General features: G+C 47.3%; 1 protein-coding gene across 1 annotated transcript; it reads left to right on the top strand.

Moving 5' to 3' along the window:
* The first annotated feature begins 1,133 nt into the window (after positions 1-1,133).
* On the top strand, positions 1,134-11,354 carry bfsp2 (beaded filament structural protein 2, phakinin). Its single transcript, XM_071530912.1, has 7 exons — positions 1,134-1,568; positions 2,789-2,871; positions 6,616-6,772; positions 7,346-7,507; positions 8,774-8,902; positions 9,063-9,304; positions 10,727-11,354. Exons 1-7 carry the CDS (start codon positions 1,134-1,136, stop codon positions 10,800-10,802), a joined length of 1,284 nt encoding a protein of 427 aa, XP_071387013.1. The 3' UTR covers positions 10,803-11,354.
* The last annotated feature ends 948 nt before the right edge of the window (positions 11,355-12,302 follow it).

The raw sequence follows: 12,302 nt of genomic DNA, 5'->3' as shown, positions 1-12,302 counted from the left end.
TGTCTTCCTCCTCTTCCTATTTTTCCTCTTCCTATTTCTCCTCTTCTTCCTCTTCCATCTTCTTCTTCTTCTTCTTCTTCCTCCTCTACCGCCTCAAAACGCCCGGCCCGACTCACCGCTGTGCAGCAGCTGTAATCTTTGTTTTTATTTTTATTTTTTTTTCTTGTAAAGCAAGAGAAGAAGTATCTGTGCTGTGCTTTATAAATCAACCTGATGTATTATTACACAGCTGATCTCTGACCGGTTCACCAGTCGGGAGGAAAGTCTCAGCAGCACAACAGGAAGTGTGTTAACTGTGTTTTCAGATGAAGCCCGGCCTCCGGTCGGTCCCTTACATCCAGACACACAGCAGAAAACTGAAGCTTCTCTGTTTCTTCTGTTTTGACTGACAGGTCAGTGATGTCATGATAAATCATCAATTTATTTAAAATTTCAAATCATCTGTCTTCATGTTGTTCCAGCAATCATCCTGCTGGAGAAACAGTCAGTCCGCTCTTCTGTTCCTACAGCTAACCCAGAGAACCAGCCAGTAAACAAACCGGTGAACAAACCAGTAAACAAACCGGTGAACCAGCCAGTAAACAAACCGGTGAACCAGCCAGTAAACAAACCGGTGAACCAGCCAGTGAACCAACCAGTGAACTCTGGGAAGGATATATATATTATGTAGGAATATTAACTTCCAAACATCATGTATGTTTGATGCTGATGTGACGTCATGTATGTTCTGTGTGAAACAAACATTCAGACTGTTCTTTCTGTTTCTGGTTTTGTGTTCCACAGCAGCAGCAGGTTGGAGTGTGTGTTGTGGTGTTGTTGTTGTTGTTGTTTGGTGTGTGTGTGTGTGTGTGTGTGTGTGTGTGTGTGTGTGTGTGTGTGTGTGTGTGTGTGTGTGTTGGACCTGCTGATAGCAGTGATGCTGTTTGGTTCATGGACTGTTCCTGACGCGGTTTCCCTGCTGAGGCAGCCGAAAACCGACCAGCTTCCACAAACACAAAGCTCCGCCCGGCTGGCAGCAGCACAACAGGCTGAACAAAGCCCCCCCCGTGTTTCCAGAAGGCCGCGGGTCCATAAAGGCGGGCGGTGCTCGGCTCGGCGCTGTTTGACACCCGGCCCCTCTCCGCTGCAGCACCATGCCTCTGCCGAGACGTCGCTCGTCGTTTCTGGGTCAGCCGTCGGCCGAGCGCCCGGCCTCCGGCGGCATCAGGGTCAGCTCGGCCGGCGGCACCTCGGCGCCGCGCGGCGTGTTCGTCGGCACCGCCCCGACGGGCGGAGCCTCCAGCCTGGGCACCCGGGTTTCGCGGCGCGCCCTCGGCATCAGCAGCGTCTTCCTGCAGGGCCTGAGGAGCAGCGCCGCGCCCGTCCTGCCCAGGACCGGGGACCGGGCCGCGCACGGCACCTCGCCCGGACTCAACACCTGTCTGATGGAGTACAGAGACAAGGTCCGCGCGCTGGAGCAGCTGAACCAGCAGCTGGAGGAGCAGATCCGCCTCTGTCTGGACCGCAGGGCCAGCAGCGCCGGAGCCTGGGGGCCGCTGAGGAGGGACTGGGAGGAGGTCTACCGACAGGTGATACTGACACACACTGACATATGAGCTACTGACACACTGACATATAATAATAATAATAATAATAATAATAACTTTATTTATATAGCACCTCTTAAAACTACCGTTACAAAGTGCTTCACAAACAAAGACAAATAAAAGAAAGCAAGAATTAAATCACAATCAACAAAATAAAATAAAGTAACAAATAAAACAGTTAAAAATAAAGATGACATTGTGGATAAAAAGCAACACATAAAAGAAACAGATAAAACAAGTACAGATAAAACAATTAAGAAAAATTAAGGCCATACGGTAAAAGTAAGTCTTGAGAGAGGATTTAAAAGAGGGCAGTGGATTTTCTGTCCTAAGTTCCTCAGGTAAACTATTCCAAAGGGTCCAAAAGCCCCGTCACCCTCGGTCTTTAGTCCAGACCGTGGAACAGCTAGCAGGGCCTTATCAGAGGATCTCAAGCTGCGGGCTGGTGAGTCCTGAGTTAAAAGCTCAGCCAGGTAGCTTGGTGCCATATCATGCAGGGCCTTAAAAGTCAAGACTAAAATTTTAAAATCAATTCTAAAACGGACAGGCAGCCAGTGAAGGGAAGCTAAAATAGGGGAGATATGATCATGCTTTCCTGATCCTGTTAAAAGTCTGGCGGCTGCATTTGGACACGCTGAAGCCTTGTAATCAGGTTTTGGCCAAGACATGTAAACAAGGCATTACAATAATCCAGACGAGAAGTGATAAAAGCATGAATAACTCTTTGAAGATCATTAAAAGTAATAAAAGATCTAATTCTAGAAATGTTCCTCAAGTGAAAGAAACACGACTGAGCTAGCCCTTTAACAGAGAGTGAGGTTCTGATCTAAAATCACTCCGAGGTGCTATGAGCTACTGACACACACTGACACACGATGACAGACAGGCTACTGACACACACTGACATATGAGCTACTGACACACTGACAGACAGAGGAGGGACTGGGAGGAGGTCTACTGACAGGTGGGAACACATGTAGCCTACTGTCATATATTGTCATGTACTACAACATACTGCCACATACTGTCAGGCCCTGGAAAAAAAAATTGCTTCAATTCAACTAATCACCATGTAAACGAATGCTACAGGCACACACACACACACACACACACACACACACGCACACACACACACACACACACACAGTGTGAGTGTGCAGCGCCCCCTGCTGGCAGCAGTCTCAGTGTAATGTGTCCTGCAGGTCAGTGAAGCCATCCTGGACAACGCCAGACTGATGCTGCAGACGGAGAACGTCCAGGCCAACGCCGAGGACTTCAAGGACAGGTCAGACCCCCCACCCCCCCCCACCCCCCCACCCCCATCTAACTGATCAATACTCGGTGGTGAACAAATTGATGTTGAACCCATGATGATGATCATGGGTAACAACAACAGACAGGAGAAAACAGAACAAAGACAGACGGACAGAGAGAGGCAGCGTGTGGCGCTGAGGGTCCAGATCACACACACACACACACACACACACACACACACACACACACACACACACACACACACATTTAAATCATTTATTTATGTCCACATAAATACAAGCATACAAAGGACAAAAACATTATAACTGCAGTCAAATATCAGGAGTCAGTCAGTTACATAAATGCTGAATTGGCCACGCCCACATGATGTCACAAAATGACAGACAGGATCCACTTCATAACAAGCAGCTTCCCTTCTCCATACTGACTTTCCTGGACTGTACATTGGAAAACAGATGCTGTACTTTGGGCAACGCTACTTGTCTGATCGCTTCCAACATCATAATAAGTGGCAGGAGCGATGCATTTATTAGATCAAGTCAGATATGATTTCATCGACTTGTTCTTTCCATTCACCTGCTACACTGAATTTATGACCAAGACGTGTACAGTGTGTGTCTCACGGTGAGAGTAAACTGTCAGTGGCTTATTACTAATTGTGAGTACAGGTGGTGTATCTGACTGAATGATAGCAGCGGTTTCCTCCACTGCACTTTTGGAATCTTTAAGCTCCTCTTCTCTAATGCTGCCGCTCCAGACAGTCTGTACTGCAGCCTGTTCATGAGTCTGCTGACCAGAGGAAGTCTGAGCGTCACCAGCAGGGGGAAATGAAGCCACTTTAACAACTGGGTGATCACTACCACACAGTTAACTGCACTCCATGGACAGCCGGTCTTAATTAGGGCTGATCGATTTTGAAAAATTATCTAATTGTGATTATTTTGACTGATGATTTGCGATATTAGAGGGAATGATCATTTTCACATCATTATTCTCATTTTCATTGAAAAACGTATTAAAATGATTAAGGTGTGATTTTTGCGGGGATCTGTACCAAACAAAGATGTTTTCTTCAGTCTGTAGAATATGATGTGTAGGCCAGGACATCTCTGCAGCACCACAATATTTACTTTAAAATTATTTTGACACATTTCACCTTTAACAAATATTGTGCCTCCTGCGATTTGAAAATTGCAGTAGGCCATATTGAGATTTTGATAAAATTTCAGCCCTAGTCTTAATGCCTACTTGGAGAGGGATTGGATCTGTGAGCTGTTTACCACAGACAGCCTGTATAAATGAACCATAATACTCATCTTTAACAATGTCAATATAAACCTGAGGTAGACAAGACATTACGTGCTAAAGTTCCAAATGCATCTCGGAGGTCCAGCAGGCTGTAGATTCTGGACTCGTGTTTAAAGTCATCAGTTCCTGTCTTGAGACAAAACACTTCATGCCTTGCCTGTTGATGTAAGACGTTTGCTTGGGGATAAGATGTCTGCAGCCATAAGCCACGGGAGGATTCAGGCAAGAATACATTTCATGAACACTTTATAGATGGTGGGTAGCAGGGACGTGTCTCTCCAGACTTGCCTGATATCAGACTGAACTGTCGACTGGTTCCACTCCGTCTCCATCTTCAGTCTTCATTGCCTCCACTCTGACCGATGTCCGTGGGGGGGGGGGATTCGATTTTCCCTAACCGATCACTAGAGACCGACGGGTTTGCTAGTTTAGTTTTTGAAAATGCTTCATTTTAGTTTAGTTTTTATTAGTTTCAGTGTTAGTTTTAGTCTTTTTTTGTAATATGGGGTATTTGTCAGGGGCGAGATTCAAAAATTCAAAATACCAGGCTTATGCATGAAATAAATTGACAAAGATGAAAACTAAAGAAATTTTCTCTATAATTTTAGTTTATTTTAGTTTTGTAAACACACAATACAGTTTCAGTTAGTTATCGTTTTTTTGTAAAGCCTCGTTTTTGTTTTTATTTCAGTTAACGAAAATGTTTTTTCACACCTAGTTTTCGTTATTTTGTTAGTTTTCGTTAACGATAGTAACCTTGATGCGTAGCCATGACAACACCAGAGACGGATCAGAAAGTATATAACATCTTTGACAACACAGAGCCAAGTAAAAACAAAGTATTTCAGGATTTCAAAGTAATTGGTACTTTTAATGGATTCAGAACAGCCTGGACAGCAGCGTCCATCTTGTCTACAGCGTCTCCATGTTGTTATTACTCCTCCTTGGTTCCGGCTCACAGCTTGACAACAGCTTGACGACGGCGTTAGTCCCGCCCCCGTGGCTCTGATTGGCTAATCGTTAGTCCCCCCCGGCGCTCATCGGACCGCTGTTTCATGTCACGATGCCAGACCAGAATCAGTCAGCTGGTGGAGTGGGCGGAGTCAAAGGTCTGGACCCAGGAAGTCTCCAGGCTGATGGGTTGTTGTCTTTTCTGGGGATTCTGTGAACAAGAGCCAACAATCAGGTCCTGCGTGGCCTTGAGAGATTCATACGACACGCCGTCCATTGCACTTGCTTTATTATGGGGTAGACACAGTCTCCACCAGCCTGAGTGAACTGCAGGTGTCAGGGAGGTCAGGGAGGTCAGGGAGGTCAGGGAGGTCAGGGAGGCAGCCGACATTTTCTCCTACTGTAACTGCACCCGCTCGCAATTATTTGGACACGGGGGGGGGGGGGGGGGGGGGGGTCGGGGTATTCGCTGTTATTCAAAATAATTTGAAAAGCTTTAGATTGTCTATACTGCCAGAGATGAGACTTTATTTCTGCTCACCTTCCTCCGTTGCCTGTGCCTTGTGGTTGTTAGTGAAGGACCGTCTCCCACAGGAAACGCATCACGCTTCAATCCGGAGCAGCAGGGTGTTCGGGGCTCCGGGAGCGGCTGCTTCAGTGGGAACTTTGTTAGAATCTGAGCTACGTATTTCGGTAGGGGGAATCCAAACGGTTTTCCACGGTGGCTCTCAGCTGTATGCCGTTCAGGAGGATTATGAGTCGGATCTGCCGAGGAAACAAAGTGTTGCTTCTCATGATATCCTCCGGTAACCAAACTGCTCCTGAAAGCTCCTGAAGGAACGCATGTTAGACTGTTGAGTCACTTTGGTCTTGGAGCCGGAAAATGATAAGCCTTGCTTTTCCCAGGTCTTCAATCCCGTACATAATCAACAGATGATAACGGCCACCGCCTCTTGATAAATCCCTTCCTTTATTTTGCGCCTCAGCCTTGGAACACCCACAACTGCATCTGCAATTAGACCGAAGCGAAAAAAATGGCGCACCCAGATCAACCCATGATTTCAGGCACAAATCCCCTGTGCGCTGTCTTATAGATCAGATAACAAGGTTTTAGCACCGGTCGCAATGCGATTTGCACTGCCGCAAACCTTTAATAGATCCGGGCCTTAGTCTGTAAAATGTCAAAAATTATGACAAATGCCCATCGCCAGTTTCCAGAGCCCACAGTCAAATTTCTTCCTTAGGCTTAGGTTTAGGGTTAGAAAAAACCCCAAGTATTCAATTTATAGCCTAATGATATGAAACAGAGGAACGTAGCAAATCTGTGAAGCTGTAACCAGCAAATGTATTCATATATGTACTTTTACTTGATAAATTACTAAAACGAAATTGTTTAATTTTGTGCCGATCGATCAACCGATCGATCGACTCATGGTTTCAGCAGTATGCTGCTGAAGCAGCTGAAGGAGGCTAACGGCTGTTTGACCTCCTGCAGGTTCGAGAACGAGCAGCCGTTCAGGAAGGCGGTGGAGGAGGAGATCAGCTCGCTGTACAAAGTGATCGACGACGCCAACATCACCAAGGCCGACCTGGAGGAGCAGATGGAGAACATGAGGGCCGAGCTGCGAGGCCTGGAGCACAACCATGAGGAGGTCTGGTCAATCAATAACTGAACCATGAGGAGGTCTGATCAATCAATAACTTAACCATGAGGAGGTCTGGTCAATCAATAACTTAACCATGAGCAGGTCTGATCAAACTCAGTAATAACTAACCCTGCTCTAACCCTGGAGTTTTATACTGAATAATAATCAATCCAATATTTTGTGTCAATATTTATTATCTTTACCTTTTATAATTTCCCCCCCAAAAATCCCACTACTACTACTAATAACAACAATGATAATAATGTCACATTAGAATCAGTCCAGGTTCAGGTCTTCCCATAGACAACCAGTGTAGTATCAACTCAACAATAAATGCAGTATGTAATCAATCAAACTGCATCAGATCAGACCGGATATCAGTCAGACTGATACAACAAGTTTTACTATATTTATATATCTAGTTATCCAGATATTACGACACTACTTCAAAATATAAGAGAAAACATTTTGCAAAGATGCGTTTGTTCTGACCCGTCTGACCCTCTGACCCATCTCACCCTCTGACCCGTCTGACCCTCTGACCCGTCTCACCCTCTGACCCGTCTGTTGTCTGTCCAGGATGTGCGGGTCTTGTACGGCCAGATGGCGGGACGCGATGTGGACGAACCGGACGCTCCCATAGAAACCAGTCTGGACCAGATACTGGCCTACATCCGAACCCACTGGGAGAAAGTGATCGAGAGGAACCGAGCCGAGACCGACAGCTACCTGGAGTGCAAGGTACAGACCAATCAGGAGACAGGTAGATATATACAAAGTATGGACCAATCAGGAGACAGGTAGATAGAGTATATACAAGGTACGGACCAATCAAGAGACAGGTAGATATATACAAAGTATGGACCAATCAGGAGACAGGTAGATATATACAAAGTATGGACCAATCAGGAGACAGCTAGATATATACAAAGTATGGACCAATCAGGAGACAGGTAGATATATACAAGGTTTATATCTGTTGTGCCCTGTAGTGTCCCGTCCTGTAGTGTCCTGTAGTGTCCTGTAGTGTCCCGTCCTGTAGTGTCCTGTAGTGTCCTGTAGTGTCCTGTAGTGTCCCGTCCTGTAGTGTCCTGTAGTGTCCTGTAGTGTCCCGTCTTGTAGTGTCCTGTCCTGTAGTGTCCTGTCCTGTAGTGTCCTATAGTGTCCTGTAGTGTCCCATCCTGTAGTGTCCTGTCCTGTAGTGTCCTGTAGTGTCCCGTCCTGTAGTGTCCCGTCCTGTAGTGTCCTGTCCTGTAGTGTCCTGTAGTGTCCCGTCCTGTAGTGTCCCGTCCTGTAGTGTCCTCTCCTGTAGTGTCCTGGAGTGTCCCGTCCTGTAGTGTCCTGTAGTGTCCCATCCTGTAGTGTCCCGTCCTGTAGTGTCCCGTCCTGTAGTGTCCCGTCCTGTAGTGTCCCGTCTTGTAGTGTCCTGTCCTGTAGTGTCCTGTCCTGTAGTGTCCCGTCCTGCCCTGTAGTGTCCTGTAGTGTCCCGTCATGTCCTGTCCCGTCCTGTACTGTCCCGTCCTGTAGTGTCCTGTCCTGTAGTGTCCCGCCCTGTAGTGTCCTGTAGTGTCCTGTAGTGTCCCGTCCTGTAGTGTCCTGTAGTGTCCCATCCTGTAGTGTCCTGTAGTGTCCTGTAGTGTCCCGTCCTGTAGTGTCCTGTAGTGTCCCATCCTGTAGTGTCCTGTAGTGTCCTGACCTGTAGTGTCCTGTAGTGTCCCGTCCTGTAGTGTCCTGTAGTGTCCTGTCCTGTAGTGTCCTGACCTGTAGTGTCCTGTAGTGTCCCATCCTGTAGTGTCCTGTAGTGTCCTGTCCTGTAGTGTCCTGAAGTGTCCCGTCCTGTAGTGTCCCATCCTGTAGTGTCCTGTCCTGTAGTGTCCCGTCCCGTAGTGTCCCGTCCTGTAGTGTCCCGTCCTGTAGTGTCCCGTCCTGTAGTGTCCCGTCCCATCCTGTCCTGTCCTGCAGTAAGCAGCCTCAGCCACCTGTTTGTTAAAGTGTGTGTTGCTGCAGCAGGCGGAGTGTGTGAGCAGCCAGCTGAGCCGTGAGGAAGAGGAAGTGGAGACGCTGAAGGCCGAGTGCAGCGACGCCGGCTGTAAGATCCAGAGCCTGCAGGCCGAGACCGAGTCCATCAGAGCGCTGGTGAGCGGGCGGCGAGCGCCGCCTTTTAAAGAAACATCTTGATGAAATATTTTATTAACAAAATAATTAAATCTAGAAACTAATTTTGTTTGAAAAATGACAGAAACCAAACTAAAATTGAAGCGGATCAAACCGAACTAATGTTTTTGTGCCCGTGCAGAAGCGCGGCCTGGAGAACTCGCTGGGCGACGCGCGGCACTGGCACGAGCTGGAGCTGCAGAACCTCGGCTCGGTGGTGGCCAAGCTGGAGGCGGAGCTGGCCGACGTGCGCGGCGACATCGAGCAGCAGCGCCGCGGGTACGAAACCCTGATGAGCAACAAGCTGCGGCTGGAGCAGGAGATCGGAGCGTACCACGGCATCCTGGACGGGGAGGAGAGCCGCTACCACCCCGCCCCCCCCGTGTGAGTCCCGAGGCCACGCCCCCACCCTGTCTGCCTTAACCCGTAGTCCTCCGGCGAAACCTTGTTTTACGTTCACAGTAACGCGCGTTCCAGTCCGACCGCAGTCTGCTGAGGCTCGGTGCCTTGCTCAGAGGCGGCTCAGCGGTAGCGACTGAGGGAGGGGAGAGCGTTCCGTTTTCCCGACCGGTGCGGGGATTTGAACTGGCGACCTTCCAGACTGAGATTAACTTTTCCCTAACTCTGTTCAGGGATTCAAACCAGCAACCTTCTGGTCACAGGCCCAGGCTCAGCTGTCTGCCTGGATTTCAGACAGGAACATTTTTTGAAAGTTGCTTGAATTCCTGGACTGACCTGGTGTTTCTATTTTAGAAAAAAACACAGTAAGGATGAACATGTAATGCCAGTGTAGTTAGACAGTATAGAACGTTAACTGAGGGGAAAGCTGCCATTTCAAACTACTGCTACCAAAAATAAAATAGTAATAATAATAATATACCATTATACCAATAACTGCCATTTTTTGCCCGCTTCCTTAGCTAGTTTCAAACAAAGTACAGCTCAGTCCAAGAAGCCTGCAGACCGGTCTGGTCTCATTCTGACTTCCGGTTCATGAGAAGAAGATTTTTGAAGGTATTTCAAAATATCCAAAAAGGCAGAAAATTATTTATGTTCATTATTTATGGGTCCTAGATGCAACATTGTTCAGCATGATCAAATACATATGTGTACCAAGTTTCATTCACATCTCTATGACTAAGGGCAGAAACATAGTTTACTTTAATTACACATGGATGGCTCTCGCACGTATCCTGCGGTCGTTTAGAGCGCTCTGAGTGCAAGTCCTCAGAAATGAACGCTATCCACAAGGTGCAATACCGTCATAAACCGCGGGGGGCAGTATAGGCAGGAACCACAGTGTTCTGCCCAGTGACTGGACAGATGCTGGGACAGATGGTGGGATCATCAGAAGGGAAGCTGGTCTCCCGCCACTGCAGCTTTCTCCCGTCTTCTCAGTGCATCCATCATAACAATCTCCTCCACTGTTGCCATGTTTGTTGTTGTACAGAAACGGAAGTAGCTGTCAACATATTCCGACCCTCTCCTGCCCTCTAGTGGGTATCTGGTGGATCAACCAGTTGGACAGAAAGTACGCCGATGAGTGTGTGAACATTGAAGCATGTTTGTGCCTTAATGGGACGGCGGGCGGAGCCTTAGAATTTGGCAGCTTATTATAGCGCCCCCTATGGCCCAATCGGTGACTGGTAGCTGTTGACCAGGACTATCTATATGCCAAAATGGAGAAAAAGTTATCAATGTATGGAGAAGTTGGACAAAATACAAACAATAATAATAATAATAATGCTAATAATAATAGGAATTCCAGCAGTAATAATAATAATGATAATGATAATACCTCTCCAGGTTCTCAGACCAGCCTTCAGAGCCTGAGGGAGCTGCCAGTCCTCCTCCCGACGCTCCAGGACCTCCAGGACAGTGAGGCTCAGTCTGCTGCTCCCATGTGGAGAATCTGAGCAAAACGACGCCCAGCCCAGGATTTTCTGGACCATCGTGTTTACACCACATGTTGTCATCAAAGACCCCATGATATTTAAAGCTCTGGGGAAATGATTTTATATGATGTTGTGTGGAGGTGTGCATCATGTTGGTGATGCAGGAAGTACAGTGTTTGAGCGAGAAGCAGTGATGAAGGTGACTTTCTTAAAAATTGAGCTTTCAAAATGTTTTCAGAAGCCCTCGAGTGCAGCAAGTCCTTACTGTAGATTTACAGAAAGAGAGGAGAGAAAAGAGCAATATCTAAAACTAAACATCATTTATGGGAAACGTTTGGCATGTATAATCTCCTTGCAGTACTCTGGTTGGGGACATTGCTTAAAACCTCCATTCTGACTTCAAGAGGTCTTGAATAATCGCAAAACCTGATTTTGTATTAAATATTATGGAACAGAAGTGAACACTGTAAACAGCAGCAAAAAATAAAATAAGGAAATGTGATGAAAGCTTGTTGAGTGCAACCCCAGTCAGCTCCAATAAAATCACAATGACTCAAAAACATTTTCATTCCTGAAGAAGCAAGAAAGAAAAGCTTGTGCCAAATGAAATATCAGTTTCTGCTGAAATCTGTCTGCTTCCTTTTTCTTTACAGGAACCTTTGATAACAGGCAGCGAGTTTTAATAAATAAGAGCAGCAGGAAAAATGTGTTTCATGTTGGATTTGAAAACTGTAAACTTTTATTTCACACATGAAGTGTCTGCAGCAGACAGCGTGACACACTGCCCGGGGTGCAGGTTCAGCAGTGAAGCCAGTTCTCACTTCCCATCCTGTCTTCACTGAACAGGCAGGCAGACTAGACTGCTTCTGTTTTGGCTGGGAGTCGGGTGTCACTGTCACTGGGTGTCACTGGGTGTCACTGGGTGTCACTGGGTGTTACTGGGTGTTACGGAGCCCCTAAGGGGACATGGGCAAAAAAAAAAAATCTTTGAGCACCAGATAGTTTTCCGTGCGCACCAGAAACTTAAAAGATTTTTTTTTTCTTAAAGAGTTTCTCATGAGCACGGGAAACTTTCTCTAACTATCTGGTGCGCACCAGAAACTTTCCCGTGCGCACACAATACTTTCTCGTGCTCACAGGATAGTTTCTGGTGCGCACCAAAAACTTAAAGATTTTTTTTTTTTGCCCATGTCCCCTTAGGGGCTCCGTAGGGTGTCTCTGGGTGTCTCTGGGTGTCTCCGGGTGTCTCTGGGTGTCTCTGGGTGTCTCTGGGTGTCTCTGGGTGTCTCTGGGTGTCGCCGGGTGTCTCTGGGTGTCTCTGGGTGTCTCCGGGTGTCTCTGGGTGTTGCCGGGTGTCTCTGGGTGTCTCTGGGTGTCTCTGGGTGTCTCCGGGTGTCTCTGGGTGTCTCTGGGTGTCTCTGGGTGTCTCTGGGTGTCTCTGGGTGTCTCTGGGTGTCTCCGGGTGTCTCTGGGTGTCTCCGGGTGTC

This window comes from Centroberyx affinis, unplaced genomic scaffold (assembly GCF_046629955.1).
Source record: "Centroberyx affinis isolate AG114_WGS23_722 - 3 ecotype Tasmania unplaced genomic scaffold, CSIRO-AGI_Caff_v1 ptg001998l_1, whole genome shotgun sequence".
Classification (NCBI taxonomy): Eukaryota; Metazoa; Chordata; class Actinopteri; order Beryciformes; family Berycidae; genus Centroberyx; species Centroberyx affinis.
The sequence above is the reverse complement of the archived record's forward strand: the minus strand, read 5'-3'. Positions and strand labels throughout refer to the sequence as shown.

Bases quoted from the DNA above. Each gene is read 5' to 3' on its own strand.
- bfsp2 (XM_071530912.1), top strand. From the start codon at position 1,134: ATGCCTCTGCCGAGACGTCGCTCGTCGTTTCTGGGTCAGCCGTCGGCC. The intron at 7,508-8,773 runs GTACAGACCAAT...GTGTTGCTGCAG, and splicing joins ACAGCTACCTGGAGTGCAAG to CAGGCGGAGTGTGTGAGCAG. The intron at 8,903-9,062 runs GTGAGCGGGCGG...GTGCCCGTGCAG, and splicing joins CCGAGTCCATCAGAGCGCTG to AAGCGCGGCCTGGAGAACTC.